Source organism: Rosa rugosa, chromosome 6 (genome assembly GCF_958449725.1).
Source record: "Rosa rugosa chromosome 6, drRosRugo1.1, whole genome shotgun sequence".
NCBI classification, from domain to species: Eukaryota; Viridiplantae; Streptophyta; class Magnoliopsida; order Rosales; family Rosaceae; genus Rosa; species Rosa rugosa.
The window spans coordinates 9,781,762-9,809,337 of NC_084825.1; the positions used below are offsets into that span (position 1 = coordinate 9,781,762).

The 27,576-nt window shown below is 42.0% G+C and overlaps 3 protein-coding genes across 4 annotated transcripts; 2 read left to right on the top strand and 1 right to left on the bottom strand.

The window, feature by feature from the left end:
• Positions 1-5,395: 5,395 nt before the first annotated feature.
• LOC133716189 (uncharacterized) lies at positions 5,396-6,067 on the top strand. The gene has a single exon (XM_062142911.1). It carries the CDS (start codon positions 5,396-5,398, stop codon positions 6,038-6,040), a length of 645 nt encoding a protein of 214 aa, XP_061998895.1. The 3' UTR covers positions 6,041-6,067.
• A 13,363-nt stretch (positions 6,068-19,430) lies between these two features.
• On the top strand, positions 19,431-21,227 carry LOC133716190 (uncharacterized). The gene is made up of 3 exons (XM_062142912.1): positions 19,431-20,203; positions 20,303-20,798; positions 20,958-21,227. The coding sequence occupies exons 1-3, from the start codon at positions 19,431-19,433 to the stop codon at positions 21,225-21,227; spliced, it is 1,539 nt and encodes a 512-aa protein (XP_061998896.1).
• An 883-nt stretch (positions 21,228-22,110) lies between these two features.
• On the bottom strand, positions 22,111-26,664 carry LOC133717567 (uncharacterized). Of its 2 annotated transcripts, XM_062144291.1 has the most exons (4): positions 26,449-26,664; positions 25,757-25,805; positions 25,615-25,649; positions 22,111-25,098 (listed from the first exon to the last, which is right to left on the bottom strand). In XM_062144291.1, exons 1-4 carry the CDS (start codon positions 26,486-26,488, stop codon positions 24,998-25,000), a joined length of 225 nt encoding a protein of 74 aa, XP_062000275.1. In that variant the 5' UTR covers positions 26,489-26,664; the 3' UTR covers positions 22,111-24,997. The 2 variants fall into 2 exon arrangements, with proteins under 2 accessions (XP_062000275.1, XP_062000274.1); XM_062144290.1 differs by lacking the exon at positions 22,111-25,098 and having other exon boundaries at positions 25,230-25,649.
• Positions 26,665-27,576: the final 912 nt, after the last annotated feature.

Sequence of the window (27,576 nt, forward strand, 5' to 3'; positions counted from 1 at the left end):
TCGTACCATAGCGGCCCTGAGCTACCAGCCGGCTACGTATGATCCTTACTATCACTATCATAGTGAGGATTTGGTTCAGGAGGACGATGAGGAAGATGAGAGCGACATCGCCGCTTATGAACTGATAGGGAGAAAGAACCCAGCCTTGAAGCAACTGAAAATCTCCAAGGAACCTGTCAAGCTCAAATCGATGGCCTTCACTAAACCTGAGTTCGCGGCGTATACATATGATGCCAACAAGGCACACGAGATTCTAGATGAGATGATCGCCGCGAAGATGGTGAAGACCGACTTTGGACCTTTCCCTCGACCAGATCAGCTGAAAGGAAAGAAGTATTGTAAATTCCATAACTTGTGGAACCATAATACAGCTGACTGTGTGAAGCTCAAGGACCAGATTCAGGTATGGCTCAATAACGGTAGTCTTCAAGTGGAGGCTCCAGTAACTGCAGCAGCGCTTGTTGACCTAAACCCTTTTCCTGATACTGGGATCAACATGGTCGATGTGAACTGGACCAAGCAGAACCAGAGGAAACCAACCCTGGATTTGAACACAAAGGGGCGAGAAGGAGAGCTTAACGAGGCCCCTGCCCAGAAGAAGGCTAAACCATTTGGTCAAGCCTCACCCGTAGTGTTATGCTCGCGGTGCAAGGAAGAGTGTGGCATCCAAGTGTCGCACGAAGAGGTCGAGCAGACATTTCGTTTTGGCTCTCTCCCGCCCATCAAGTGGGCCTCGCCATCGCGAAACTATCAACCTTCCAGCCCGAGAGAAAGGGAGGAATTGGGGTCACCTACAAAGGACTCCAATCTGTTTAAGAAGCTGAGGGCAGCTACGGTTGATCAGCAGACAGAGGAGAAGGCTGCAAACAAGCACAAAGACATTCTGACAAAACCCTACATACCACCTGCTTCAACCGCTACCATCAAGGAAGGGAAGTGGTACACCAGGGAGAAGGGGAAGGCAGTGGAGATAAGTCCTTCCAAAAAGCGAAAACTGCAGCGCAGGTTTAGGGAAGCCAAGCGCGCGCTCGAGGCTTTAGACCAGGGCCTGATCAAACCTTCACAATTGGTCAAATCGCCTGAGCAGTATCAGAAGGAGATGGAAGCACTTGCTGCCAAGCCATTAGTGGCCCCTCGTAGTTTGCGAAAGCAAGCGAGCTCAGCAATAAGGGCTTCTGAGCCCAGTTTTTTTTTGCAGAATTACCAAGGAGAGAACACTTCCGCCAGCCAGAAAGGAGAGCTCGCCGTCCAGGCGACCGCACGTCAAGCGCCGTGTGTTTCGTGATGAACCAGAAGCCAAATCCTCAGTTTTCGAGAGACTGGGGGGCAAGGATAGGACTACCGACACTTTACAGTGGAGACCTAAAAAAGTCCAGAATGTAGTAGTTGCTCCCCTAGAGGCGGATTTTGCTAGGGAACCAAAATCAGTTTCCCCTGAAAAAGCTCCCGTGGTTCAGGAGCATGAGCAGTGTGAGGTAAAAGGCCTCACTGAGGAATCCTTAGTAGACAGGTTGGCTAAACAGTTCAACACGGTTATCCCTGTCAACGAACCCAAGCTCAACCTGGAGGACGACATAGGTGAATTAGATACGTCCTGCAATATGGTTTATGTGCTCCCAGTGCGGTATGCAATACCGGTCGCGGTTCAGGAATGCGTAGAAGCTGAGGAATGTAATACACAGCCCCTGCAGATCACGTCAGCGGTCACAACACCGGTAGAAGAGACTGTCTGTCTGGAAACAGAGGACGCCAACAGTAAAGAATTCTTCATGAGCTTCACTAGGCCAACGCCTGCTATGGTCCAGCACATGAGACCTTTATACATCACGGCGGACGTTGGCGGTACCAAAGTTAGCAAGATCATGGTTGATACTGGAGCTGCTGTTAATGTCATTACTACTAGGACCATGCACTTGCTTGGAATCAAGAAGGAGAAGATCCAGTCAACGTCTCTCACTCTCAAGAACTTCGCGGGGACTGTAACAAAGACCTTGGGATTACTTTTCTTGCATATCAAGGTAGGTCCAGCAGAGGGAGTTTATGCTTTCTTTGTGACAGATTGCTATGCGGCCTACAGCGCTATCTTGGGAAGGGACTGGATTCACCGGAGCTACTGTGTTCCGTCAACCCTCCATCAGGAACTTATTATGTGGAACAGGGAGACAGATAAAGCTGAGGTGATCAAAGCGGATCCTCGTCCATTCCCAGTATCCGCAAACTATGTAGATGCCAGGTACTATTTGGAGCCTATCGCTCCATTGCAAGTCAGTGGCCTCGATAACAAAGGCCGCCCTACAGGGGTGACGGCCTCTGAACTGGCACAGTGGGGGCTTACGCTCGCAAAAGAAGGCTTGGAAAGGCCTGGCCACGCTGTGCCTAAACCCTTAAACGATTAATGGATTACGACCTTCCAGAGGAAGGGATAGAGGCCCTCCACTCGCTGTACGAAAGATTATCATCATATCTAGTGGAAAAAGAGGCCTATGAGCCAATCGCGACTTTGGAAATCGTTGAAGAAGAACTCTCTGATCAGGAACAAGAGGATGAGGTGGAGATTCAGCTCGCTCCGGCAGCGTTGGACGACACACCTCCCAAAGTCAGAGACCCTACCGAGAAAGTCAATCTCGGGACAGCAGATGAGCCCATGGAAGTGGCTATCAGCGCTTACCTAGAGCCTAGCCAGAAACAGAGGCTTATCGACTTATTGCTAGAATTCAAAGACTGCTTTGCGGAAAAGTATGAGGATATGCCCGGCCTGTCACCAGACTTGGTTTGCCACCAGCTACCAACACTCCCTGACAAGAGGCCTGTGAAACAAGAACAGCGAAGAATGAATTCAGAAACTCAAATCCTCGTCAAAGAGGAGGTTGAAAAAATGCATAAATCAGACATTATCAGGGTGGCCAAATACAATCAATGGCTATCTAACATAGTGCCTGTCCGCAAGAAGAATGGCAAGATGAGGGTCTGCGTAGACTATAGAGACCTTAATACTGCTACACCTAAGGATGTCTACCCCATGCCGGTCGCGGATATGTTGGTAGACGCCGTTGCGCGACATGAATTATTGTCCTTCATGGACGGCACTGCAGGATATCACCAGATTCCGGTCGCAGAAGAAGACAGACACAAAACCGCGTTCCGTTGCCCTGGGTTCGCGGGCGTTTTTGAATATGTGGTTATGCCTTTTGGACTGAAGAACGCTGGTGCGACTTATCAAAGAGCCATGAACCTAATCTTCCATGACATCCTTGGAAAGATTTTGGAGGTTTACATTGATGACGTGGTTATCAAATCTCAGAAACTAGAGGAAGATGTGTGCAAAAGAGGGTTTCTGGGTTTAGGAGACTAAAAGAGTTTCTGATGTGACAAGTCTGAAGTGGCTGCGGATTTAAATAAGAGATTTTGTGAGGGAAACGATACGACAGAAAGGCGTTTTCGCGAGCGAAAGGACGCAACCCTCATTAATGACATCGTTTCAAGCATTGAACGCGTCGTTTTAGTCCCCTTCAATCAGTTACATTTTCATGAGCCTGATTTCGAGGCCTGGGGGGCAATGTTTGAGCCCAAAAGTAATTTTGGCAATATCCTTTAGTGGATCTAGCACAGCGGGCCGATACCTGCGGCCCAAAAATAAGCCTACTGGGGTTTGGGTTACAGCTTCGCCCATTCCGGAATCCATGAGGAAAACGAAACCTTATTGGAGTCAAGTAGCAGAGATTGACTAGGAAACTTCAATCAATAATCCTTCTACAACAAGGAGCAGTCAAAACCCTAGGTATATATACCAGGTTTCAAGGACGAATTAAAGACCTCTCTCATATCAATCAATCCTAGCGATTACAAAGCCTCCCCGGAGCAAACCTTCAACCTTGTTGAAACCCGGTGACCGTGCGCCAGTCCTAGTCTCTCCAAGAGCCGACTGTCAGCATCACCAGACCAACCCGGCAACCGTACTTCCAGTCCCAGTCTCCCAGCGAGCCGACTGCGAGCGCAACCGCCACCGTTACTACCAGCGAAGCAAGGGTAACGCCCTCGCAACCCAGCGAAGCTAAAGTCACGCTTTAGCGCAACCCCTTTCTCCAAACTTCCCAGTGATTGCTCTGCTTAGTCTGCAATACTAAGTATCGATTCGGTGACGCGAAGAGATCACACCCAAAGTCCTTATCCGTAAGGCAGAAAGTCCTTATCCGTAAGGCTAGAGAAGAACCCTGTGGCGAGGTTGGTGCTCTCCTCGTCCACAAACGCTTGAAGAAGAAGTCAGGTCAAGGGACTACCCCGACGACTGCACCCCATGGTGCTGGCACGCCTGCGCACACGCTCAAAAGAGACAGTTTGCAAGCCAACTGGTTTTGGAGCCAAACAAACCCATCTTTCTTTGTCAAGTTTGAGAACGATTATGATCAAGATGAAAAACCAGTTGTTAAGACAGTGACCTCTTCAGATTCAAGAGATTCCAACTGCATAGTACGTGGCAGCAATATTGCAGGCCGAATGATGAATCATGCATGGACTCGGTAATGTCCCAAAACTCCCAAAGTTAGTGGTTTTTGGCTTTACTGACTTTGAATTCCATGATGAGAAGTTGTATCAGTGTGAGGGTGGGAAGGATAATCCATGATAGAGGTTCTTTCTCAATCTTAATGCGAAAATGTTGAGGCTACTGGCTTCTAATACATGTTTGATACATTTTTATCTTTGATAAGCTCCTTCAATGGTAAGATGAAACTCGTTATGGAGCAAGAGATCAAATACCACTTCTACTTAGGGCTAGTTTGGAATTGCTGTGACTTTTAAAAAAAAACTACTGCTGTGTTGTGAGAATAATCAGCTGTGAATTAAAACAGTTTCGTGTTTGGTAAATAATATTTTTAAAAGTGTTGTCAGTACATACAAGAACTGCAGAGTGTGTTTTGATCCACAACAGCTTCTAAAAGCAACCTCTAGGCTGCTTTTAAAATCGGCTGCCAGTAACCTATAACTTTCAATTAAAGCTGTTTTTTATTTACCAAACTTTAGATTAATTTTGAACAAAAGTTGATTTTTTTAAAAAAACGAAGCAATTCCAAGCGGGGCCTTAGCTTCCTTGTTGCTTCTGGTTTTTCAAAGCGTTCCTCAAGCTACAAGGAAAGCAAACCTATATGAGTATTTATCGATCGCGAACAACTGTAAATATATATATATATATATATATATAATACATTCTTATTTAAGAGGTCTCTTTATATAGAAGATTACAAGATACAGAATATGTATTCTACAAGAAAACATATTCTTACATTGAATGAAATATCTTGTAGATATTTACTCTATTATAACTGAGACAAGAATGAGTTTGGGTCAGACACATATTCTATATATCCTTAAACAATCCTATAGTTTTTTTTAATCTGACATGGCCTCTACATCGTCCCAGAATAATCATGAGGCTGCTACCAAGGGACGAGACGCAGCAGAAGCCTATTTCAAGCTCGGAAACTTGGACTCTGCAATCAATGAAGCCATGGAAGCTAAAACCCACGACCCGGATTTGCTCTATATCGACAATTTCATCACAGCTTACAGGATTCACAAAGCCGTGTCAGAGAAGAAAAGCTGGTACGAGGTTCTCGGCATCCCCGAAACAGCCGACTCTCAAACCATTAAGAAACAATACAAGGAATTGGCACTAGTTGTGCACCCCGACAAGAACAGCTCTCTCACCGCCGACGGTGCTTTCAGGCATGTCAAAACCGCCTTGGACATTCTCTCCGACCCCCAGCAAAAGGAGGATTACGACAAATCATTGAGTCGTGGTGGTTCTGGTAAGTCTTTTTCCGACAGGAATCGTACACAGTTTCATAGGTTTAATGATGATGATGATTATTTTCAGAAAGCTGGGTGCAAGAACAAACGGGATAGGACAGATTGGAAGACTAGGGGCAAAGCCAAAAGGGCCAAGACTGGTAGAGTGAGAGATTGGGATTATTTCACAAGAAGAAGACCAGCGAATGCCCATGAGCCAAAAATATTACCAAATATCGCCAATTTTGTTAGATAGGCTGTAATATTTGGCATCGATCCATTGCAGATCCTACAATTGCAATTTAACTCCTACTTTTTGGGTACGTTCCTTTTCTTCTTTCTTCTTGTTAGTTTATTTTGTGCCGGCTTCTAATTAACTAGGATTTCTGTTCATAAATAATGTTAAATGTACTAGGAGGAGACCAAAATGTCTGTGGTTCATCTGCAAGATTGCAAAGCAAGTAAGGGAACGGTTTGATCTCACTATCTAATTTGATAATTCTGGTATGTCTCGCTTCCTATTTGCTATATATGAAGAATGAAGTTATCAGTCTATATTTTAACTACTATGCTTGCTGCAAGCTTACCTTTAGTATACTCCTTTTGTGGTTTCTTTCAATTCTTATACACAGAATATTTTGGCTCTTCTTTTTGATACAATGTTTTACGTCTCAATCATAGTAGTTAGTAATTTTTCGTATTATACGCGAATAAAACACGTACTTACGTTTTTTTTTTTAAAATACTTCCGTACTTCGTACTTTTGAAAGAGACTCATTAAATTTCTCATATTTTTGAAGTCAAAAATATTATACACGTACTATACACGATTTTTACGTTTTTTTTTTCTGTATTTTACCCATATTATTGAACAAAAATGAATATAAATTAATATCTTAAAATTAAAAATTTTAATTATTTAATTAATTAAAAATATTTTGCTGAATTTTTCAATGAACTATTTAATAAAATGTCTGAATAACACACGTACGTATTTTTCACATATTATACACGTCCCGTTTTTTACTAACTCTGCGTCTCATAATGCTGTCATGCAGCAGGTTTCTTAATGTGTTTTCTAGGCTTGGTTGCCCTTAGTAATCTCATAGCAGCTTCGATGTCTATAGTCTCACCAAGTCACAATTGTATTTTGCACTTTTACCGTTGTTCTTAGGTTTTTTGGTTTTGTTTTTTTTATCCCCTTCTCACGATCCGGTGCCAATGATATTTAACTTTTTTGAATAGGAATTAAGATTTCTCGATGTGTGTATATTTTTTTAATCACATAGCTCCGTTCTATTGTATTGTTCTGGTCTCACCATTGTGTTGTGCACTTTGACTTTTGTTGTTAACTTGTTTTTATTTATATTCTTTTATCCTCATCCTCATGCTCGGACTGTCTCAAGCCCGATTTTTTTTCTTTCTTTTTTTTAACAGCTTGCTAGGATATTATATCTCCATTACTATAAATGGAGGCGCTAGCTCTTTTGGTGTCACAGGATTTCACCAAATTTTAAAGTGATCATAATACCCTTTAACTTAAAAATTCTCATAATAAAATTATATAAAATAATTACTATCGTAAAATAAAAAATAAAAGAACAAAAATATGAAAAAAAAATTAAAGTCGTGGGTGACAAGGAAACTTTTAGGTTCATCAATATAACACGTACATGTATTGCACGGTGTGAGACTAGTTATATTTAAGAGAACAGTGTTTGTCAACCATAACATATTTTTTTGTACGTAGATACCCTTTACATATTAAAATACTATGAAAACCATATTAATTAGAAAGGGTAAACAAGTAAAATGGTTTTACATTAGAAAGTGTAAACAAGTAAAACCATAAATATTTCTCTCAACCTAGTCTTCTACGGCACCCTAGCCTCTAGCCTCTAGCCTCTTGCTATCGCTTCCTCCTCTCCATGGCCTCAATAGATGCCGTCACAACAAGATTTGCTACTCCTCTTGCTCTCGCAGCGGGTGGTAGCGCCCCAGATCTGGTAAAGATTGGCGGTGGTCCTGTGTGCAGGTCCTCCCAATCTTTTCTACTTGGCAAACCTTTGATCGAGGATGACAATGATGTGCCTCTTGTCGCTCTGAAGAAGAAGACGGGTAGACCGCCAGAAGTAAGAACAAGAGCCAACGTCCCAGTAACTGCAATTGGAGGTTCAGTTTCTAACCCTAGAGATAAGGGCAAAGGAAAGCCTTTCCTGGTCTCTTGCCTACCACTTGAAATTGGGTCTTCTAGTACTTTCTTCTTAGTTTACTCTAGTGTACACCAATTGAGGTCTCTAGGCGACTAGGTTTACTTTTCAAAGAGGGGTTAGTAGTGAGGACTTGATTTCATGTTGTTTAGGCTCAATAAGTGAGCGTATGTGTTAACAGTGAGGGTCACCTGTCTTTTGCTTGGTGGCTTGTGCCATTTAGTTTTTTTTGGTATGAGATAACATCTGATGTACGTGCCTTCTGGCCATGTATAAGTAATGAAGTTATCTATTTTCTAAAAAAAAAGTAAAACCACAAATAACAGAAAAAAAAAATTATAAAAAAAAGGACTAAATACTGTTTACTCCATATACTTATAGGGTCTCGACGTTTCAGTCCCTAACTTTTCAATTTCACCCAAATAGTCTTCGAACTCTCAAATTTCATGCAGTAGGTCATTGCCGTTAGCTTTCCGTCAAAAAATCCATCAAATCGCTAACGTAGCATTCATTCTACATTAAAATATCCATTATGCCCTCACTTTTTTTTTAATTTTTTTTTTCTCTCTTTTTTTATTTTTTCTTTTTACCTCTTCTTCTTCCGCATCCATCTCTTCCTTCATTTATCTATTTCTTCTTCTTCCAAAAACAAACCCAGCTCTCTTTCCATCTCCAGACCTTTGACGACGCCATCGCTAACGCCAGCCAAAACGGCGACGTTTCCAAGTAATTTGTCAAAGAATTCAACGCCCCCGACAATGTTTCGATCAAAAACGAATGGTAGTACAAACCCCGGAAGTTTATTGGTTTTGCTTCCCGTAGCAACATCAGATCTAAGCTCCGATCGCGCAGCGCTCTCTGCTCCACCATCGGTGGCCGGACCTTCCTCTGGAACATAACCCGCCCCAGCCCATGTTCTTGTGCCGGAATCAAGTCCCGCGTTACTCTTCGATTTGGGGTTACTTGCAGAGGAACTTGTTCTCCGGCGAAATCCCTAAGTTTCTATACAGCTTGCATGATTTGATCCGGCTTAACTTGGCCTCCAGTAACTTTTCAGGCTCGATCTCACCGTCGTTCAAAAAATCTCACTCGGATAAGGACACTGTATCTCGAAAACAATAAGCTTTCGGGGTCTGTTCTGGCGTTGCACCTCCCCAAGCTCCAGCTATTCAACATTTCAAACAATTTGCTAAATGTGGTTGTTTCTTTCAATTTAGGTTTTGGTGGTTTTTGTTTGTTTGTTTGTTGCTGTTTAGATCTAGCGTTATTTGGCACTGATTTGGGGTTGTGATTTTCTTATTGGTTTGGGTTTTATGGGTCTGTCGGAGTTCAAATTGAGCCGAATACTTTGCAACATCAATCGGTTTTTTGCGATTCTTTAGATTCAGTACTGCTGGTTATGGATGATTGTTTGGGTTAGTGTATTTTTTTGGGGTTAATTAGATAGGCTTTGATGAGTGTAGTTAGATCTGCGAATTTGGGGATCTGAGATTGAGTGATATGTAGGTTTTTTACTTTTGATTCTGGTCATGGGTATGCATTCTCGATCCAGCGAGAAGATGCTGGAGGGTGTTTCTGGATAATAGTGGGTCTTATAACAGACGGAGATAAACAGAGGAGGAGAGAGAGCAGGAAGAGGAAGAGGAAAAAGAAAAAAGAAAAATAAAAAGAGAAAAAAAAATTAAAAAGGGTAAGTGAGGGTATAATGGATATTTTCGCGTGAAAGAGATGCCACGTCAACGATTTAACTGAGATTTTGACGGAAAGCTAATAGCAAGGACCTATTGCATGAATTTTGGGAGTTCGAGGACTATTTGGGTGAAATTGAAAAGTCAGGGACTGAAACGTCGAGGCCCTATAAGTATAGGGAGTAAACAGTATTTAGTCTTAAAAAAAAAGACATGCATAACCATCTACCTTATTTAGATAACTACCTTGACTCCCACACCCATCGCACGTGTAGAAATTTCTTGTATATATTAAATGAAAGCTCAATATTTATCGCATGAAATCAAGACTTTTCTCACCCAATTTTTTTTCACGGAATGAGGGGATAAAGCTAATTGCAAGCTTCAGATGTTGGGAAACTCTATTTTGTTGAAGACAGTTGCAATTCCATCTCCAAGTTAGTTTCCACCTTCAAATCCATCTAAAAATTCAATTTGCAGAAGCTCAACACCAAATTCGTGTCCTACTACGTTTTGGATAAGGCAGAGTGAAGGCAGTAAAAAGTGAAGTAGAGCAGTTGTGAAAAAAGAAAAATAAAAAGAATAATAAGTAAACAAAAAAATGGCAGCTGGACCTCTGGGAAGCTTTGGGCTTTTGAGAGGTTTTTCAATGGGTGTTCATATCAAAATCTAGTGCTCGAAAGTAAAAGATCAATGCATGTCTTTGGGTGTTAGAAAAAATTTGACGAATTATGACCTCAGAGTTCACTCGACACATTGAGGTTCCCCAAATCAAATTTGGGTACTAAGAAGACTCTATTGGGTGCCCATAGTAAATTTGGAAAAAGAGGCTTGAAAACTGTGAAATGCTCTCACGAAGTTCTATTGATTCCCCGGATGTCCAAATCAAAACGCCCAAAGTTCGGTTTCGTTAAAATTTACTTAGGAACCTAAAAAAAAATCCTTTTGGTTTAAAACCAAGAAAAATACTCAAATTTCTGAATCACAATGGTTTGATCACTTCACAGGGTATGTAGGCAATCTGAATTTAAACATGGATGCAACCACAACTTAAACCGAATCCCTGGTTCTTTTTAAACCAAATTCACCCTAATACCTAACCAAAATTTTTCGACAGGTTATATATATGTTGAAACCCCAAAGTCACAAAAACTTGAACTACGAATGGCTTAATCCCTCCTGGGGTACATAGGCAGCCTGTAAAACCACCCAGGTGCAGCCACAACTTTTCACAAACATGCACATCTCCATCTATCGACTTTGTATTTGTAATCAAAAGATTTTCCTTGAAATGGGGGATTGTAATTAAGAGATTATGTTTTTCTGAATGGGTCGAATTTGACATAATAAAAGCTCTATTTTCATCAATAAAATAGACCAAAATTACGTTGGGTATATTTATTTATAATTTTGCTCAACATAATTTTTGGCACGCTTAGTGGGACCCATTTTCCCTTTCATCTCCTTTTATGAAGCTACTAATTTGTTGTGTGTGCTTTTCGGAAATGAATCAAGGGCACCACAAGTTACAGTTTTCTTCCACAAGCTTCCAGCAACTGCTGACTACCCAAAGTGAACTCGGTCACTGCACGTCATTCGTGATCGGCCATGCTCTTGTTACTCATACCGCCACAGAACCAAAGCTTGCTGGAAAGCAAGACAAGGTAGCTGTGAAGGCTATCAAGACTCAGATTGTTAAAGCCTCCTCCAAGAATGCTTTGAGGAATCAAAGGAAAAGAATCGCTAGAGCTAAAAGGAAGATGGAGGCTTAAACTAAGACAATTGAAGCCATCTTGGCAGAGATTGCCCAGCTAACACCTACTGTGGTGGAAACTAGCCAAAACCTAAAAAGCCTCCAAAGCTTCGAGGGTTCCGAGCTCGCTCATTTCATGGTTAGCACGATACCGGTCTACTTACCCAGCATAGAGACCGTGATGGTAACTTCCGCCAAGGGAAATGATGACGATGACAAAACTTCAAAGGATGAACATGAAGCTCAGGCTTCAGGAGAAACCTCACAAAGGTCCACCATGTCCTCACAACGGGCAACATCACAAGAGAGTCAAGAGCTTAACCCAAAGAAATTAGTTAAAAACAAGGAATATCCAGCTTATGGAGATGACTATTATCCAGGACCAATTACTCGCAATATGACTCAGAAGATAACACTTGGTACATCAAGGAGCATATATCAAGTATGAGGATGGAGATATTCGTCTTGGAAGGATAATCTTTTATATGAGGCGTCAATGCCAAAGGAAGGATCCCTACCAGTCTTAATGTCTCAGTTGCAGGATGTAATGTCTAATGAAATTAGTGATTCTGGCAATGCTCATGTATTCATGGCAACTCCATCAACCCTAAAGGAGTAAATACAAGAATAAAAAAGGTCAGCTTAGCTTGAGAAAGAGGCCCTCTAGAGGCAGGTAGAAGGCTAGGGAAAGCACCCTGACTTTATTACAAGGTGGAGAAGCCTTAATCTCCAATGCCTTGAGAAGCTATCTGAGTAGTCTGGTGTACAAATGTGTGTCGATAACCTTTTCCTAGAAGTTGCAATATATGTTAGCACAGCAGAGCCCCAAACGATTGAAGCATTGGTTTCCAAAGCAAGCAATGTTGAAAGACAAATCTCCCGCTAAAAGTCAACTTCGAAAGTTCAAATTGCGGACAAGAAAAATGACCCTTAGAAGCTAGTTATAAAGAAGGGAGAAAGGATGGCCACTTTCATCAAAGGTGAAAGGAAAAATGACAGCAACAAAAGCAACAGTAACAACAACAACAACAACAATAAAGGAAGGGATGATCGACCTCGAAGACTCTCGCTTAAAGAGCGGAAGAGTGTCAAATGTTCATTTGACGACGATGATGTTGATTCAATTTTTGATGAGCTCCTTACGGCCAAAACCATTAAGCTCCCTGAATCAAAGCGTCCAGCTGAAATGAACAAGACCAATGATCCTAAATATTGTCTGTATCACGGCCTAATTAGTCATACATTGAGGTATTGCTACATCCTCAAGGATATAGTCCAAGAAATGATTAACAATAATGAAATCGAGAGTGAGTCACCATCCCAAAAAATAGCAGCGACAAATGTGACTACGACTGATGTATCAGAACCAAAAGGCGCCTTATCTGTTGCACTTGAGGTTGACAATGAAGTCACAATTGCCGAAGCATATCCAAACATGCCTTGTCCTAGAAACCCTACTATCCCAACTCTATATGAACTCATGATAGCACCAAGTTTTGACGTCTAGGAGGGTTCAAATGGTTGGGAAGAGTCAGGTGACAAGGGGAAGACTTTAGAGAAGAAGGTCAGGCACCATCGTCTTCCTACCATAGAATCTAATTCTTTAAATACCAAATATCGTGGCAGGTCATTCTCAAAAATTAGGAAGAAAGGAAAGAATGCAACAAACAAGGCTCAAATCTGTAAGACCAACGAGTACAAGAAACTTCCAAGGGTTCTAATTTACCTTAGGGAGTTCCTACCAAAAGTGCTTCTTGAGCATGACTTAAAAAGAGAAGATGATGATGAAGAAGTGCTCCAGTGCTACATGGTGACTATTAATACACCTACCACATCAGACACCGAGGCAGATGACGTGGGCACATGCAAGTTGAATTCCGAAGTTGATTACATCCAACTACGCTCCAGTTTAACCATACCATTAGCTAACTAAAAGGATGGAAAAGTATTATCCAAAAAGCTCAATGTAAAGATGATCTTAAAAGTGTGCCTGACAAGACTTTGACCACAGTAAAACAATCCACATTTGAACAGGAAAAAGTTGTGAAAGAACTTCACAAAAGCCAAAAGAGCCTCTACAAAAGTGCAAGTATGACATCCTAGCAAACTTGCAATGTATTCCCGCTCTTTTATGTGTCTACAATGCTTTGCATATGTCAAGGAAGTTAAGAGAAGCATTGATCGAAGCCTTACTAAGTCCAGACTTGTATAAAGAGGACATCGTAGAAGTTAATATAACTACACCAACAGTTTGTGCAAATTGAAAAAATTGCATCACATTTAAAAGGAAGATTTGTTATTGGGACATGAATATCATAATAGACCTCTCTGCGTCACCAAACTTGTGGGCAATAAAACAGTCAACCGGATTTTGCTCTATTGAGGTTCAGCTATAAACCTATTACCTATCAAAATGCTCCACATTATGGGAATGAGTGCCAAACAGCTTTCTCGATCCATGATTAACATTCAAGACTTCAATCAAGCTGGATAAAAGGCAATTGGCACTATTGCATTGCAAATGGAGATTGAGGAACTTTTCTCAAACGCCCTGTTTCATATAATTGACTCTCCGTCGTCTTATAATGTCTTATTGGAATGCTCATGGCTTCATAATTATGGTGTTGTCTCATCAACATTACATCAATGTTTCAAGTGGATGGAAGATGGAGAGCTCAAGAGGGTTGTTGCAAACACATATCCCTTCAAATGTGAAGAGGTGGGTTATTTAGATGCTAAGTTCTATATATCACCGGAGCTCATTATCGCACAACCATCTAACACTCCTAAATTAGCCACAAATGAGACACTTATACAGGTACTAGAGGTAGAGAGGTCAGATGCTCCCAAGCACCTCCGAATCAAGATAACTCTTTTAAGCTTTGTCCTTGGAAAATGAGAAGCCTTCAAGGTTAGAAGTGTCGAAGCCAAAGGTAACTTTCAAATATATAAGAAAAGACCAACGAGAACCTGGGCAAAAATCTATAACACTGATCAAGGACACAGTAAAGACAATCATGACAAGCTATGCACGACCTATTTGCAAAATTGATACTCTATTTCGAAAGGTAGTATCGTGATCTCTACAACGCACTAAAATGAGCAAAGTCGAAACAAGCGTATTGTCTCTTTCAAGAATACATGCCCGCCATCAGCGTCTTCAAAGGAGGAAAGCAACCTAAAAAATCAACCCCATCAAGATCATGATCCAGCAGGTGAATGGCATGCTTAGGGTAACAATTCTCGAGTTAAATTCCTCAGAGTCTAGCGTCCTTACAAATCTCGAGAATGCTATGTTTTGAAAGGAAGAGATGGTAGAAAGCTTGCCTCAAATCTCGGCTTTGCAACAGGTCACCTGGTGTGTTAGTCTTTCAGCATTTAGCAATTGAGGTTCAGCCTCGAGTCTTAATGTTCCAACGTTTGGGCACAACGCAATCCAAATCACAAAAGAGCAAGAAATGGAAGCTCAAGGTTAAACAACAGAAAATGGTAATCGCTAAACAAGTAGATGAAATATGGGGGAATCATCTTCAACAAATTATGTCTCTATCGAAGAAGATTCCACCCAAAAGCAAAGGGGCACATCTCTAAGTGAAGAGAAGCATGAATTCATCAGCAATGCTCCACTTGCTCTGCCACAAATAGAAGATGGAGGATAAGCGACAATCATTAAGTTTGAAGAGGTAAACCTTGGCACAGCTGAAGATCAGATGCCTATATTCGTAAATGCTCTTTTGTTTCCAGAAGAATTGCAAGACTATAAAGAGCTTGTGGAAGAATATAAAGACGTGTTTGCTTGGGGATATCATGACATGAATGGGTTAGATTCAAAAGTTGTTATTCACAAATTAGCAGTTTTAGATAATAAGCAGTGGGTAAAACAAGCACCAGGATGTTCTCGCCTCGGAATTGGCTACTCAAGTGGACAAACTTATTGATGTTGGCTTTATCCGAGAGATTAAGTGCCCTACATGATTGGCTAGTATGGTTATCGTCAAGAAAAAGAATGGTCAAATCCTCATTCGTGTAGACTACAGAGATCTCAACGAACCTTGGCCAAAAGATGAATTCCTATTATTGATTACAGAACTGTTGGTGGATGTTATGACAAATTTTGGTTCCTTAGTCTTTATGGATGGATTCTCAGGTTATAACCAAATAAAAATGGCATCTGAGGATGAGGAGTTCGTGGCATTTCGTATTCCAAAAAGGGTATATTGTTACACTGTAATGCCATTTGGTTTAAAGAAAGCTGAAGCAACATACCAAAGAGCGGTGACAACTATTTTCAGTGATGTGTTATTGTTGAGATATAAAAAAAAAATTATGGCTGCCGTATAGAAAAAGAAAAGAAAAAAGAAACTCATTCACACATGAGATAAGCTTGTTTTATCTTTGACCAAGTTCAAATAGCAAGCAAGGGGGGCTATTCAAATATTTTTCAAAGTCTTTTGGCTTTGAATAATGTCAAGGATAAGTTCTGCTAGCTTTGAGCCTTTGACTATTCAAGTGTTGGTTAATATCTCAACCAATTCAAACATTCAAAAAAAAAAAAAAAACAAGTGATAAAGATAGGGCTGTTATTCAGAAGTGCACAAGCGCTGGTAGCTAACCTGTAAAGCCCGAAAGAGCAGATGCAAGAGTTGCAGAGAAGGTTAGCTCAGCTTGAGTTTGAGGCAATCCGAAGGCAGGAAGAGGAGGCCAAGAGGCACGCTGAAATAGAAGCAGCAGCAGCCAAAAAATTGGAAGATAAGGAGGCTGAAGTAGCTGCATTGGTAGCACAACTAGCCTTAATGGCCAATAATAAGGACAGGGGCAAATAAATGTTCCAGTATTCAGAACGGAAACATGAGGAACGTGGTGGTTCTTCAGGCAGCTCAAACACATTCTCTCCGGACGACATCAAGACAATTTTAGCCGAGGGGGTTAAAGAATTTCAGTTATCTCTGAATCCGCCTGTAATTAGATACAAGAAGCCATACCCTCTCCACTATGACGCCATACCTTTCCCCAAAGGGTATCAGAGACCCACTTTCGATAAGTTTGATAGGATAAATGGCTCTCCTCACGAACATCTGGCCCACTTCCACTCAGCTTGCGGAGAGACTTCTCAACTGGATGCCTTTTTGGTTAGGCAATTTGTTCAGTCCCTCAAAGGGTCCGCATTCACATGGTACATCCAGCTTCAGCCAGGGTCCATTACAACATGGGACGACATGCAGAGAGCATTCTTGGCGCAGTTTGTTAGTTCCAAGAAAAAGGTCTCAATCATTGACTTGGCTGATGCAAGACAAAAGGTGGGGGAAAACGCTAATGACTTTATCACAAGGTAGAGAAGCTTGAACCTCCAATTCCCTGAGAAGTTGACTAAACAGTCTGCCATTCAAATGTGCGCCAACAACTTGCTTCCGGATATTGTGACATTTGTTGGCACCGTAGAGCCTCAAGCTTTTGACACATTGGTTTCAAAGGCAAGCAATGTGGAAAGACATATAGCTCGCCAAAAGACGCTAACTCCAAAGGTTCAGACTGGGGAAAAGAAAAATGACCCCAAGAAACCTGCAGTGAAGAAGGGAGAGTCAATGGCCACCTTCATCAAAACAGAAAAGAACAGTGTGAGCAACAATAATCGAGGAAGGGATGAGCGACCGCGGGGGCTCACATGGAAAGAAAGAAGACAGGTCAAGTATTCATTTGATGACAATGATGTAGACTCGATCTTTGATGAACTTCTTGCAGCAAAAGCCATAAAGCTCCCAGAACTGAAACGCCCTGCTGAAATGAACAAGACCAACGACCCCAGGTATTGCAGGTACCATCGCTTGGTCGGTCACACACTAAACGGCTGCTACATCCTTAAAGATTTAATTCAAGAGATGATTAATAATCATGAAATAGAGATTGATTCATCTCCAAACAAAACTGCATCTGCAAATGTGGTTGAGGAAGGTCCTAGGCAAACTGCCTCACCAACAAAGGCTGCAACAGTCTCATTAACAGAGGGTACTATACGCGTCGCTTTCTAGGTGGACAATGAAGTCAAGATTGTTCATGCGTGTACCCAGATATGCCTCGCCCTTATAATCCAAAAATTCCGAGTTTGTATGAGCTAATGACTGCACCAAGTTTTGACGTTTAGGAAGATTCAGAAGAGTCAGATGGGTCAGCAGACGAGTGGAAGACATTGGCCAAAGTGTTCACGCACCGTCCTGTCAACACTGGGTCCTCCACTCAATCCAGAGTCAAGATCAGGGGAAGGCCGTACTTTAGAAACAAGAAAAAGAAGAAGAAAGCACCCAAGAAGTTTCAGATCCTTGATGAAGAAGAGTATGAACAACCACCAAGGCTGCCAATCACCCTACGGGAATTTTAACCTAAGGAACTTCTCGAAGCTGAACAGCAAGAGGATGGTGAGGAAGTGCTTGAGTGTTGCATGGTCACCATCGAGGGCCCTAAGGGATCAGACATCGAGGCGAACTATGAAAGCTCTGATAAGTCAGAACCCGAGGTTAATAAGATCACTCTACGCTCTGGTCTGAGCATTCTAGGAGCTGACAAGCATAAACAAGTGAATGTGCCATCTGATAGCCCGAAAAAGTCAAAGTCAAAAATCGTTCTAGAGAACACGGCGGACAAAACTGCAAAAGATTCGACGTCGAAGAACTCTAAACTGGAACAGAACGAGGGCCAAGTAAAGGAGTCATCACAGAAATATAGATATAATGTGCTGGCTCACCTGAAACGTGTCCCGGCTACATTGAGTGTCTATGACGCACTGCAAATGTCGAGGGAACTAAGGGAAGCACTCATTGAAGCCTTAATGAGCCCTGACATGTACAAGGAACAAATTGCAGAGGTTGCTATAACCACACCAAAAGTTTGTGCAAGTTGTATGGAATGCATCATATTTGGTGAAGAGGACCTCTTGCTAGGATCAGAGTACCACAATAGACCCCATTATGTTACAGGACTTGTGGGAAACACGATGCTTAATCAGATCCTCTTAGATGGTGGTTCAGCAGTGAATCTTCTACCGCTCAAGACACTCCGCACGATAGGGATAAGTGTGAAACAATTGACCCCATCCATGTTGACAATCCAGGGATATAACCAATCCGGGCAAAAGGCCATGGGCACAGTTACACTCCAGATGGAGATTGGGGGGGCTATGCTCGGACGCATTATTTCATGTGATTGATGCTCCGACATCTTTTAACGTACTATTTGGACGACCATGGCTCCACACATATGGCGTTGTTCCTTCGACACTACATCAGTGTTTCAAGTTTTTGGCAGATGGTGAGGCCAAGAAAGTAGTGGTAGATGTGGATCCCTTTAAAGCTGAAGAAGTAAACTACTTTGATGCCAAATTCTACAAGCCTCTAACCTTTAGTCTGACAGAGCAGCTAAAGACTGGAATATTGAAGGATAGCATAGTTGAACGACAGTCTGAAAAACCTGAGGTTGCTAAGCCACCAAAGCCCATCCGAGTCAAGGTGATGACCCCAAAAGATGAGAAGCATTCAATCTCAACAACAATACGGCCTAAAGTGATCTTCAAATACTCAAAGAAAGACCAGCGAGAACCTGGACAAAATGTGTTAATACCAGTCAGAGATACAATTGAGGCAATCATGACGAGCTACACCAAGCCTCTCCTCAAGATTGATCAGTCTATCCCAGGGGCAATATGGTTACTTCCACAGTATTTGGGAAAAAGCAAAGCCAGAACAAGCGCATTGTCTCATTCAGAAATACAACACTTGCTCCACTAAGGGTCAAATCAAGAAGACATGCTTAAGGAACAGGCCAGGGAACAATGCACTCAAGATCACAGTTCAACATGTGAATGGCATGCTTAAAGCAAAAGTTCCTGAAGCAGACATACTTACCGATCACGAAAGGGCTGTTTTTCAAGAATAACAGGGCAGACTGGCTTACATAAGGAGGTTCATTTCAAATCTTTCTGGAAGATGCCAACCCTTCACAAGACTGATGAAGAAGGACATCCCATTTGTATGGGATCAAGCTTGCCAAAATGCCTTTGATAGCATCAAGGAGTACCTCCTCAAGCCTCCGGTGTTAATGGCACCTGTCAAAGGAAAACCTCTCATCCTCTATATTGCGGCACTCGAGCGATCTCTGGGTGCATTGCTTGCACAAAACAATGACGAGGGGAAAGAAAATGCTCTGTATTATCTTAGCAGGACACTTGTGGGGGCAGAACACAACTACACCCCCATCGAAAAGGTTTGCCTAGCCTTGATCTTTGCCGCTCAAAAATTGCGACACTACATGCTCGCTCACAACATTACTCTGATCGCCAAAGCCGATCCACTCAGGTACTTAATGTCAAAGCCCATGCTATCCGGGCGTTTAGCAAAATGGTCTTTGTTCCTATTAGAGTTCGATATCAAATACGTGTCCCAAAAAGCCATCAAAGGGCAAGCACTTACTGATTTCTTAGCAGCACACCTTGTGCCTGATTGTATGGAACTGCCAGAAGACCTGCCAGATGAAGAGGTTTTCTCAACGGAAGCAACTACATGGCAGCTTTATTTTGATGGGGCGGCTAGGAAAAGAGGAGCAAGAGCAGACATTGTACTTATTACACCCTCTGGGGGTTTAATCCCATACTCATTCTCTCTCATGGCTATATGTTCGAATAACGTTGTAGAATACGAAGCCTTGATCATTGGCCTTGAGATAGCACTGGAAATGAAGATTGGCTCTTTGCAAGTCTATGGAGATTCTCAGCTGATTGTCAGGCAAGTAAATGACAAGTACGCATTCAAAAATGAGAACCTCATTCCGTACCATGGAAGAGTTAAATACCTTATGGCATAGTTCCAAGAAGTATATGTTAGCCACATTCCCATATCAGAGAATGACAAAGCTGACGCACTAGCTAACTTGGCGGCATCTTTAACACTCCCAGATGAAAGAGATATTCAGATTACTATTGGAGAACGTCGCCTATTGCTCCAGTATTTGAACGAGTGGAAGAATCTCAAGAAATACATGCAGTCTCAGTGCTCGAAGTCGAGGCTAAAAGACATGATCGAATACTGCCAAACCAGAAAGTTGCCTAGCGATCTGAGAAAAAGGGTGTATGTGAGGCGAACAACCCTTCGGTTCGCTTATCTAAATGACACTTTGTATAGAAGGTCCCTTGATGGGATACTCTTTAGGTATCTGTCAAAAGAAGAGGCAGCTCAAGCTCTTAGGGACACCCATGCAGGCATTTGTGGAGCTCATCAGGCCGGTCCAAAACTGGCAGCCCAACTGAAACGAATAGGCTACTACTGGCCGACAATGATACAAGATTCAGTGAATTATGCTCGAGCCTGCAAGGCATGCCAGGTACATGGGGATTTCATACATCAACCCCCATTACCTCTACATCCTTCTGTCCTTTCATACCCCTTTGAGACATGGGGATTAGATGTCATGGGTGCCATAAACCCTAAATCCTCATGACTACATTAGTACATACTAGCTGCAACTGATAATTTCTCTAAGTGGTCTGAAGTAATTCCCCTCAAAGTAGTCAAGGCAGAAGATGTTGCAAGCTTTATCCGGAACAACATTATTTACCCTTTCGGTGTACCTGCAAAGATAGTATCTGATAACGCCTCATACTTCAAGTGCAAGGCCATGGTCCAGCTGTGTGAGAAATACCATATTCAGCATGCATTCTCTGCAAGCTACAACCCTACAGCTAATGGGCAAGCCGAGGCTTTCAACAAGGTTCTTTGCAACATCTTAAAAGAAGATGGTCTCAGGAAATAAAAGAGACTGGCATGAACGCCTACTTGAGGCATTGTGGGCCTATAGAACTACTATTCGTACAACTACAGGGTGCACGCCATACAATTTGGTATACTGGTCTGAAGCAGTGTTACCACTAGAGATCCAGTTTCCATCACTAAGGATTGCTACTCAACTTGCAAGTCTAGACGAAAATACGAAGATCAGGCTTGCAAAACTTGAAGCTCTTGACGAAAAAAGACTTGCGGTCCAACAAAGGCTCGAGATCTACCAAGCACAGGTCGCAGAAAGTCAAATTATGATCTGCGACCAATTATGATCTGCGACAAAATTGTTAACAAAGGTTAAGTTAACTTTTTGATCTGAACTTAACCTTATGATCTTGCAAATTATAGACTAAGGCCCATAATTGTTACCAGAAAGTCAAAGGGAAAATTTGAGCCAAAATGGGAGGGACCCTATGTCATTACTAAAGTCTTCACCAAAGGAGCATATGAGCTTTCAAATGCAGATGGAGACTGTATCTACCCCTGTGTCAACAAGAAGTTCGTCAAAAAGTTCTTCACTTAAGATGCTCGCTGGATTGACAACCGGAAGGGATAATCCAGGCAAAGATAGAGCATAGAAATACAATCCCTTCACAACTACGACAACTTGATCCCTCAAAAGGGGTACGTAGGCTGTCTAGTCTTAAACCTAGATGCAGCCACCCATTTTAAACATTCCTGAATCAATCAGGTGAACTACGTATAGCTTGATCCCTTCACAGGGTACGTAGGCAACCTAGCTTTAACTAGGTGCAGCTGCAAATTTTTTTATAAACAAATCCCTTTCCTGATTCAACCAGGGGAACTACGTTTGGCTTGATCCCTTAACGAGGTTTACAACAAATAAAGGAAAGAAATGAATGAACAATTACTTCAGTTTTATTCCAGGTTAAGAAGATACATTTGGAAACTACTTTAAAGCTGAAGTACATCTCATCAAAGTCCAGAATCCAGAAAAGGACAAAATCAATCACTAGCTATGGAAAATGGAAACAAAAGTCCTACAGAAAGAGCAAACGGTGGGAACAGGCTCCCAAAATTGAATCCTAAACTACCTCAAGTCTGTACTGGGGTGGTGCACACATGGAATAACGGGAGCAAAGAATCGAACAGGCTCTGATACGCCTTTGTTTCCAACTTATACAAAGCCGTAGCCTGCTCAATCTCCGAGAGTTTCTCCGCCATATAAGCAGCTTTGTCTTCTTGAAGCTTTTGGCCTCTTTCATCATGCTCTTTCAAGGAATCCTTCAGTCCCTGCAATGTGTCTTTAAGATATTGTTTGTCTTCAAGAGATTGTCTCTTAGCATCATATTCTGATCACCTTTTCTGAACTCGCTGCTCGTATGCTATAATGTCAGATTCCGTAGCTTTCAAGGCTTCAAGCTCTTTGGAAGATCCCACAAGCTGAGACTCTAAACTTCCCTTGGATTTCTTACACTCCTCAAGTTCAACATCCATGGTAGTTTTCTGCTCAAGGACCCCAGTAGTAGCTAATGACTGGTCCGCCACCTCTAGCATCTTCTCAATAGCAGTTACGAACGCTTCAAGCTGTGACTTTCCATCTTTCAGAGGCTTAATTGCAGGGCGAAGCATGTCAAGGCTTGATCTGATGTCCGAAACATGGACTAATAGTTCCATTGGCATCGAAGATGAAGAAATTTTAGCGTAATGTCCACAACCTGAGCAATGAGGTAATATTTCTTGGAGGACGGCAGTTCTGAACCAAGCAAATTAGATATGGAATTCTCTAGATTCGACAATGGTGACAGAGCCTGGTTTGAAGAAGCGTCACTCAAACAAATGGTTGGCATAACCGCTTCATTCTCAATGACTTGATCTGGAGCTTCCATTCTCAAAGGACTGTGAACATTTAAACCACGCTCACCATTTGAATAAGACTTCACTGGGATAACAACAGTCTCTTCAACCACCTTTTCAAGCCTAACTCTTTTGTGTCCACCACGTTCATCTGTGGGATGGGCCCTGCTGGCCTTAGAGCAAGAAGCTCCATCACAAGACTTTCGAGGAGCCTTTCTAGAAGATTTCCCAAGAGACTTTTCCACCTCTGAGATTTTAACCTCTTGTTTCAGACTAGTAGAAATTTCTCTCAAGTTCTGTACGACAAAAACACGTTGTGGCTTTTCAGGAGGGCGCTCGTTCAAAGTCGTGAAAGTTTTGGACACCAATAGACCCAAGTAAGGAGTACAAGCTCTCGACCACCATCTGTAGTACCACCATGTACACTGTCAAGAACGAGAAGAACGTGGGATAAAGAAGTGAGAGGTAGTGTTCTTCCTATATAGGATAATCTGTGCCCTCAACAAATCCTCAACACCACATTGCTGCCTTTTGGAAACACTAAAGGATAGTTTGTTGGAGGAACACTCTGATCAAGACCAAACTGACGAACAAACGTGTTCGGATAATAGGGCTCAAGGAAAAGACTCTCGCCAACTCGCACAGGCAGCACTGCAGAACGCATACAGACGAGGACCTCAAATAACACATCAGGCAATTTGTCGTCATCAAGCAAAAAACGGTATTTTTCACAGGCTACAGAGATAGGGCGATGCATGACAGATTTATTGGTCTTGAAAACCATACGAGCCTCTGTAATGCTTAGACTCCTGCATTGAACACCTGCATACCTGGCCAAACGAGGATACCCTGCTGGGAACTCTTTATCAGAGCGTGATGAGTACAGATAAGGAAAATATTCTCCAAGCCAACCAATGACGTAGTGGATAGGCAAACAAGAGTTGGAAGAGCCGGGACCGACAGGGTGAGTAGCCATCTCACCAAGACCATGGTACACATAACCCAATACTGTGGGTGTAAGAGATACCCTGATGCCCTGTGCCATCAAAGAGGCCATATAGAAAGTCTCAGGCCTTATCTTCTTATTCTTGGAAGGGAAAACAAACCTGCTAAGCCAGAACGCGAGGAATGCAGCCAATTTTCCTTGTTTTGAAATCTTCAACTCAAGCTTCGGTTCTTTCAGTTTTGGAACCCCAAAATTCTTACATTCACCATAGGCTCCGTAAATTATCTCCCCACGAGAGAAATGTTCGATCCACCATGGCCAGTAGACCTACCTGCTCTTATAAGCAGCGCACAGATAGGTGTAAATCCTCAAAAGCTCTGCAACCGTAGGAGGATATAATTCAACCTTCACAAGATCTTTGTTTGGAGGAACGAATTCTTCGTATGGTTCTCCCGAAACCGACAATCCTCCAATAACAGTCAAATCATGCAAAGAGATGCTCATTTTCCCATTTGCATGATGAAAAGTATTTGTCAAAGGCCCCCACAGCTCACAGAATGCCCTCCACACATTACTGCAATACTCATATGGATAACGAGAAACAGCAACTGCACCAAAGATACCAGCTTTGTCTAATGTGTCTTCAAAGTCAGTTAAGATGGTTTCCGTCCATTCTAAAATGCCATGCTCAAATACGGCCCGACCTCGAAAACAGAAGTCTTCACCCTAGTCTTTCTTACATTTCAGCATTTTATGAAGGGCAGGGTAAAAATCTTCTCCAACTGGAAACTTGCTGTCACCGTCCTCTTCATTGTTCGCCTTCATCAACTTGTGAGCATCAAAACGAGCACCGAAATAGCGAACATTCTTTATAACACCATCTTCTACATGAGGATCGAATCTAAGGTGGCCAGAATTCAAGTTGGCAGTGGTAACCCAGGTAGGCCTACTCTCAAGGGACGCCATGAGACTAATTGAGTTCAAAGGTAACGATCTTCGGTATTCGGGACCGTAGTCAAGATCCTTCCCTTCCTTCTTTGGGGCTCGCTTGGAGCAAAGAAATCCTTGAGCATCCATTTACCTATACACAGAAATACAGATTAGTAAGTGGGAAATATCAAGCCTCGCACATGTAAAGTCTTTTCACGCACGATGCTTGGGGGACAACTGTTGAGATATAAAAAAAAATTATGGTTGCCGTACAGAAAGAAAAAAAAAAGAAACTCATTCACACATGAGATAAGCTTGTTTTATCTTTGACCAAGTTCAAACAGCAAGCAAGGGGGGCTATTCAAATATTTTTCAAAGTCTTTTGGCTTTGAATAACGTCAAGGATAAGTTCTGCTAGCTTTGAGCCTTTGACTATTCAAGTGTTGGTTAATATCTCAACCAATTCATTAGCGGCCGAGTTCCAGCGCTAGAAATCTACACAAGATGCCACATTTTCTTCCTTCAATTTCAGCAATACACATCACACAGGAAGCTTCCCACTCTGCCTTGTTTTCCTTCTTCCACCATAGCGAAAGCCTTGCACCACTACTTCCCAGAAACAAGCCATACAAAGCCAAACAACCAAGAGAAATGATCAAAGCCTCACCCTCTAAAAAACTATCGTTAATCTTTCTCTGTAACCTGCAAACAAAAAGAAATAAAAGACTCAGAAGGCAGAGCTCCAGACAAGAGAAAAAGAAATATAAAAGAAGAGAGTTAGCAGGACTGCCGATCTTTGCAGTGCCTACCTTTCTGAAAGATTGGCAACAAGGCTCGGCGGTGGAGACACAATGACTCCTGAAATGAAAAGGCTAAATTAATGTTCATGAATAAAGAAAGAGAACAATTAGCAAGTGCTGTGTCCGGTGGTGAAGCGGTGTAGACAATCAAAGGAAATGACAGGGTTAATTAATTTGTTTAACCATTTTGAAGTGGTGATGTGCTGCAGCAGTGCCAGACATGGTTAATAACAAATAATGGCTATGTTAATTAAGCCTTTGAGGCCGTGATCGTGATCAGTGAGAGGCCAATACAAGCTGGGAAGCAACAAGATAGAAACAAAGCTTAATTGTTTCTAGGAGCATTACCACACAAAAAGACAAGAAACATGGCTTAGATGTTCAATCTGGAACTTGCAAAATTCAAACGGTGGCAACTATAATTCAATTAATTGATTCAATAGCTAGCAAACAAAAAAGATGGCATGTTAATTAATTGATCTTTTGAAGTACTGACGACAACAACAAACACAAGTGCAGCAACAAGGTTCAATTAAACAATTGCTTTGCCAAAGGACAAATAGCTTTAAACATGTGAGAGCTTGTCAAAACGTGCTGCAGATTAAAGCTCAATCTGCAGCAGCGAAAGACATTAGAAATCTTGTCAATATTCAGATCAACAAAACCCCAGCTGAGAGAGATGACAAAGATGGGATCATTACCTAATTTCTCCGCACAATGGAGCAATTTTAGATTCTGCATGTTGGAGAAGGGGTACAGAGCCAAGCGACGGAGCCCTCCCTTTTATTGGGAATACAAGAAGGTGTCTCCTTCTCCAATTCGAATTGAGATCGACCCCCACTCTGATTTGGTATCTATCCGCTTGGGATAATTACGCCTAGAAGAACTCCAGCTGATCAGGTGAAGATGGAGTCATCTGTTTGGTCTCATGGATGGAGCAGGCCTTTCAATTGGGCCTGACGCAAATTAAAGCTAAAGGGCCTGGAAAGAAAGATGGGTGTCCAATACATGGGCCTGCTGAATCACTCATCCACGAATTCTGAAGTCCATTTTCAAACAGTTTATCTCGATGTTCGGGCCCGGCCAAATTCGTTTGTGAAACAACACAAAAGTCCATTCTCACGACCCAATATAAGTTTTGACACATCGGGTGCTCAAATTAAATTCTGGTGTGTGTAGAAGAATACATTCGACGGATTCAAAAATAAATATATGTACATCCGTCGACACAAAAATTCTCTAAACACCAGAAATACAAATCCAAGAACTACAACGCGCAGTTTGATCCCTCCTTGGGGGTATGTAGGCAATCTAGCAACCCACTAGATGCAACCGCAAGTCCAAACAAAATCCATGACTCCCTAGTTCATCCAATCTGAATCCCTAACCTCGTCAGTCAAATTCCACCAAACACCAGGAAACGTCGTAGCCTTTCCAAACAAATCCAAAACAAATCGAATCTCTGGTTCACTTACACCAAATTCGTCCAAACACTATTCCTATTCAAAAAAGCAATACCCTATAATGGGTCATTTACCCATTGGAATTCTTGAACTACGAATGGCTTAATCCCTCTCCAAGGGTACGTAGACAACTCATTCAGATATCCGGGTGCAGCCACAAAAACAAACAAACACACACATCCCTACAATTGATTTCTTCATAATAGGAATCAAAGGGTGTTTCCCTGTAATGGGGATTGTAATTAAAAGACATATTCTGTCTTGAATGGGTCGAACCCGAAGTAATTAAAACTCTATTCTTTTAATGAATACGAGTGAAATTATGTTAGGTGATATTTTCGCTCACTGTGTGCAATTTTTACTCAA

Excerpts from the sequence above, each read along its gene's own strand:
- LOC133716189 (XM_062142911.1), top strand. The coding sequence starts at position 5,396 with ATGGCCTCTACATCGTCCCAGAATAATCATGAGGCTGCTACCAAGGGA.
- LOC133716190 (XM_062142912.1), top strand. The coding sequence starts at position 19,431 with ATGAAGAAGGACATCCCATTTGTATGGGATCAAGCTTGCCAAAATGCC. Across the intron at positions 20,204-20,302 it reads GATTCTCAGCTGATTGTCAG|CCACATTCCCATATCAGAGA; the intron begins GCAAGTAAATGA and ends AGTATATGTTAG. Across the intron at positions 20,799-20,957 it reads GAGCCTGCAAGGCATGCCAG|TGGTCTGAAGTAATTCCCCT; the intron begins GTACATGGGGAT and ends AATTTCTCTAAG.
- LOC133717567 (XM_062144290.1), bottom strand. The coding sequence starts at position 26,488 with ATGCAGAATCTAAAATTGCTCCATTGTGCGGAGAAATTAG. Across the intron at positions 25,806-26,448 it reads CCATTGTGCGGAGAAATTAG|GAGTCATTGTGTCTCCACCG; the intron begins GTAATGATCCCA and ends TTTTCATTTCAG. Across the intron at positions 25,650-25,756 it reads GTTGCCAATCTTTCAGAAAG|GTTACAGAGAAAGATTAACG; the intron begins GTAGGCACTGCA and ends TTTTGTTTGCAG.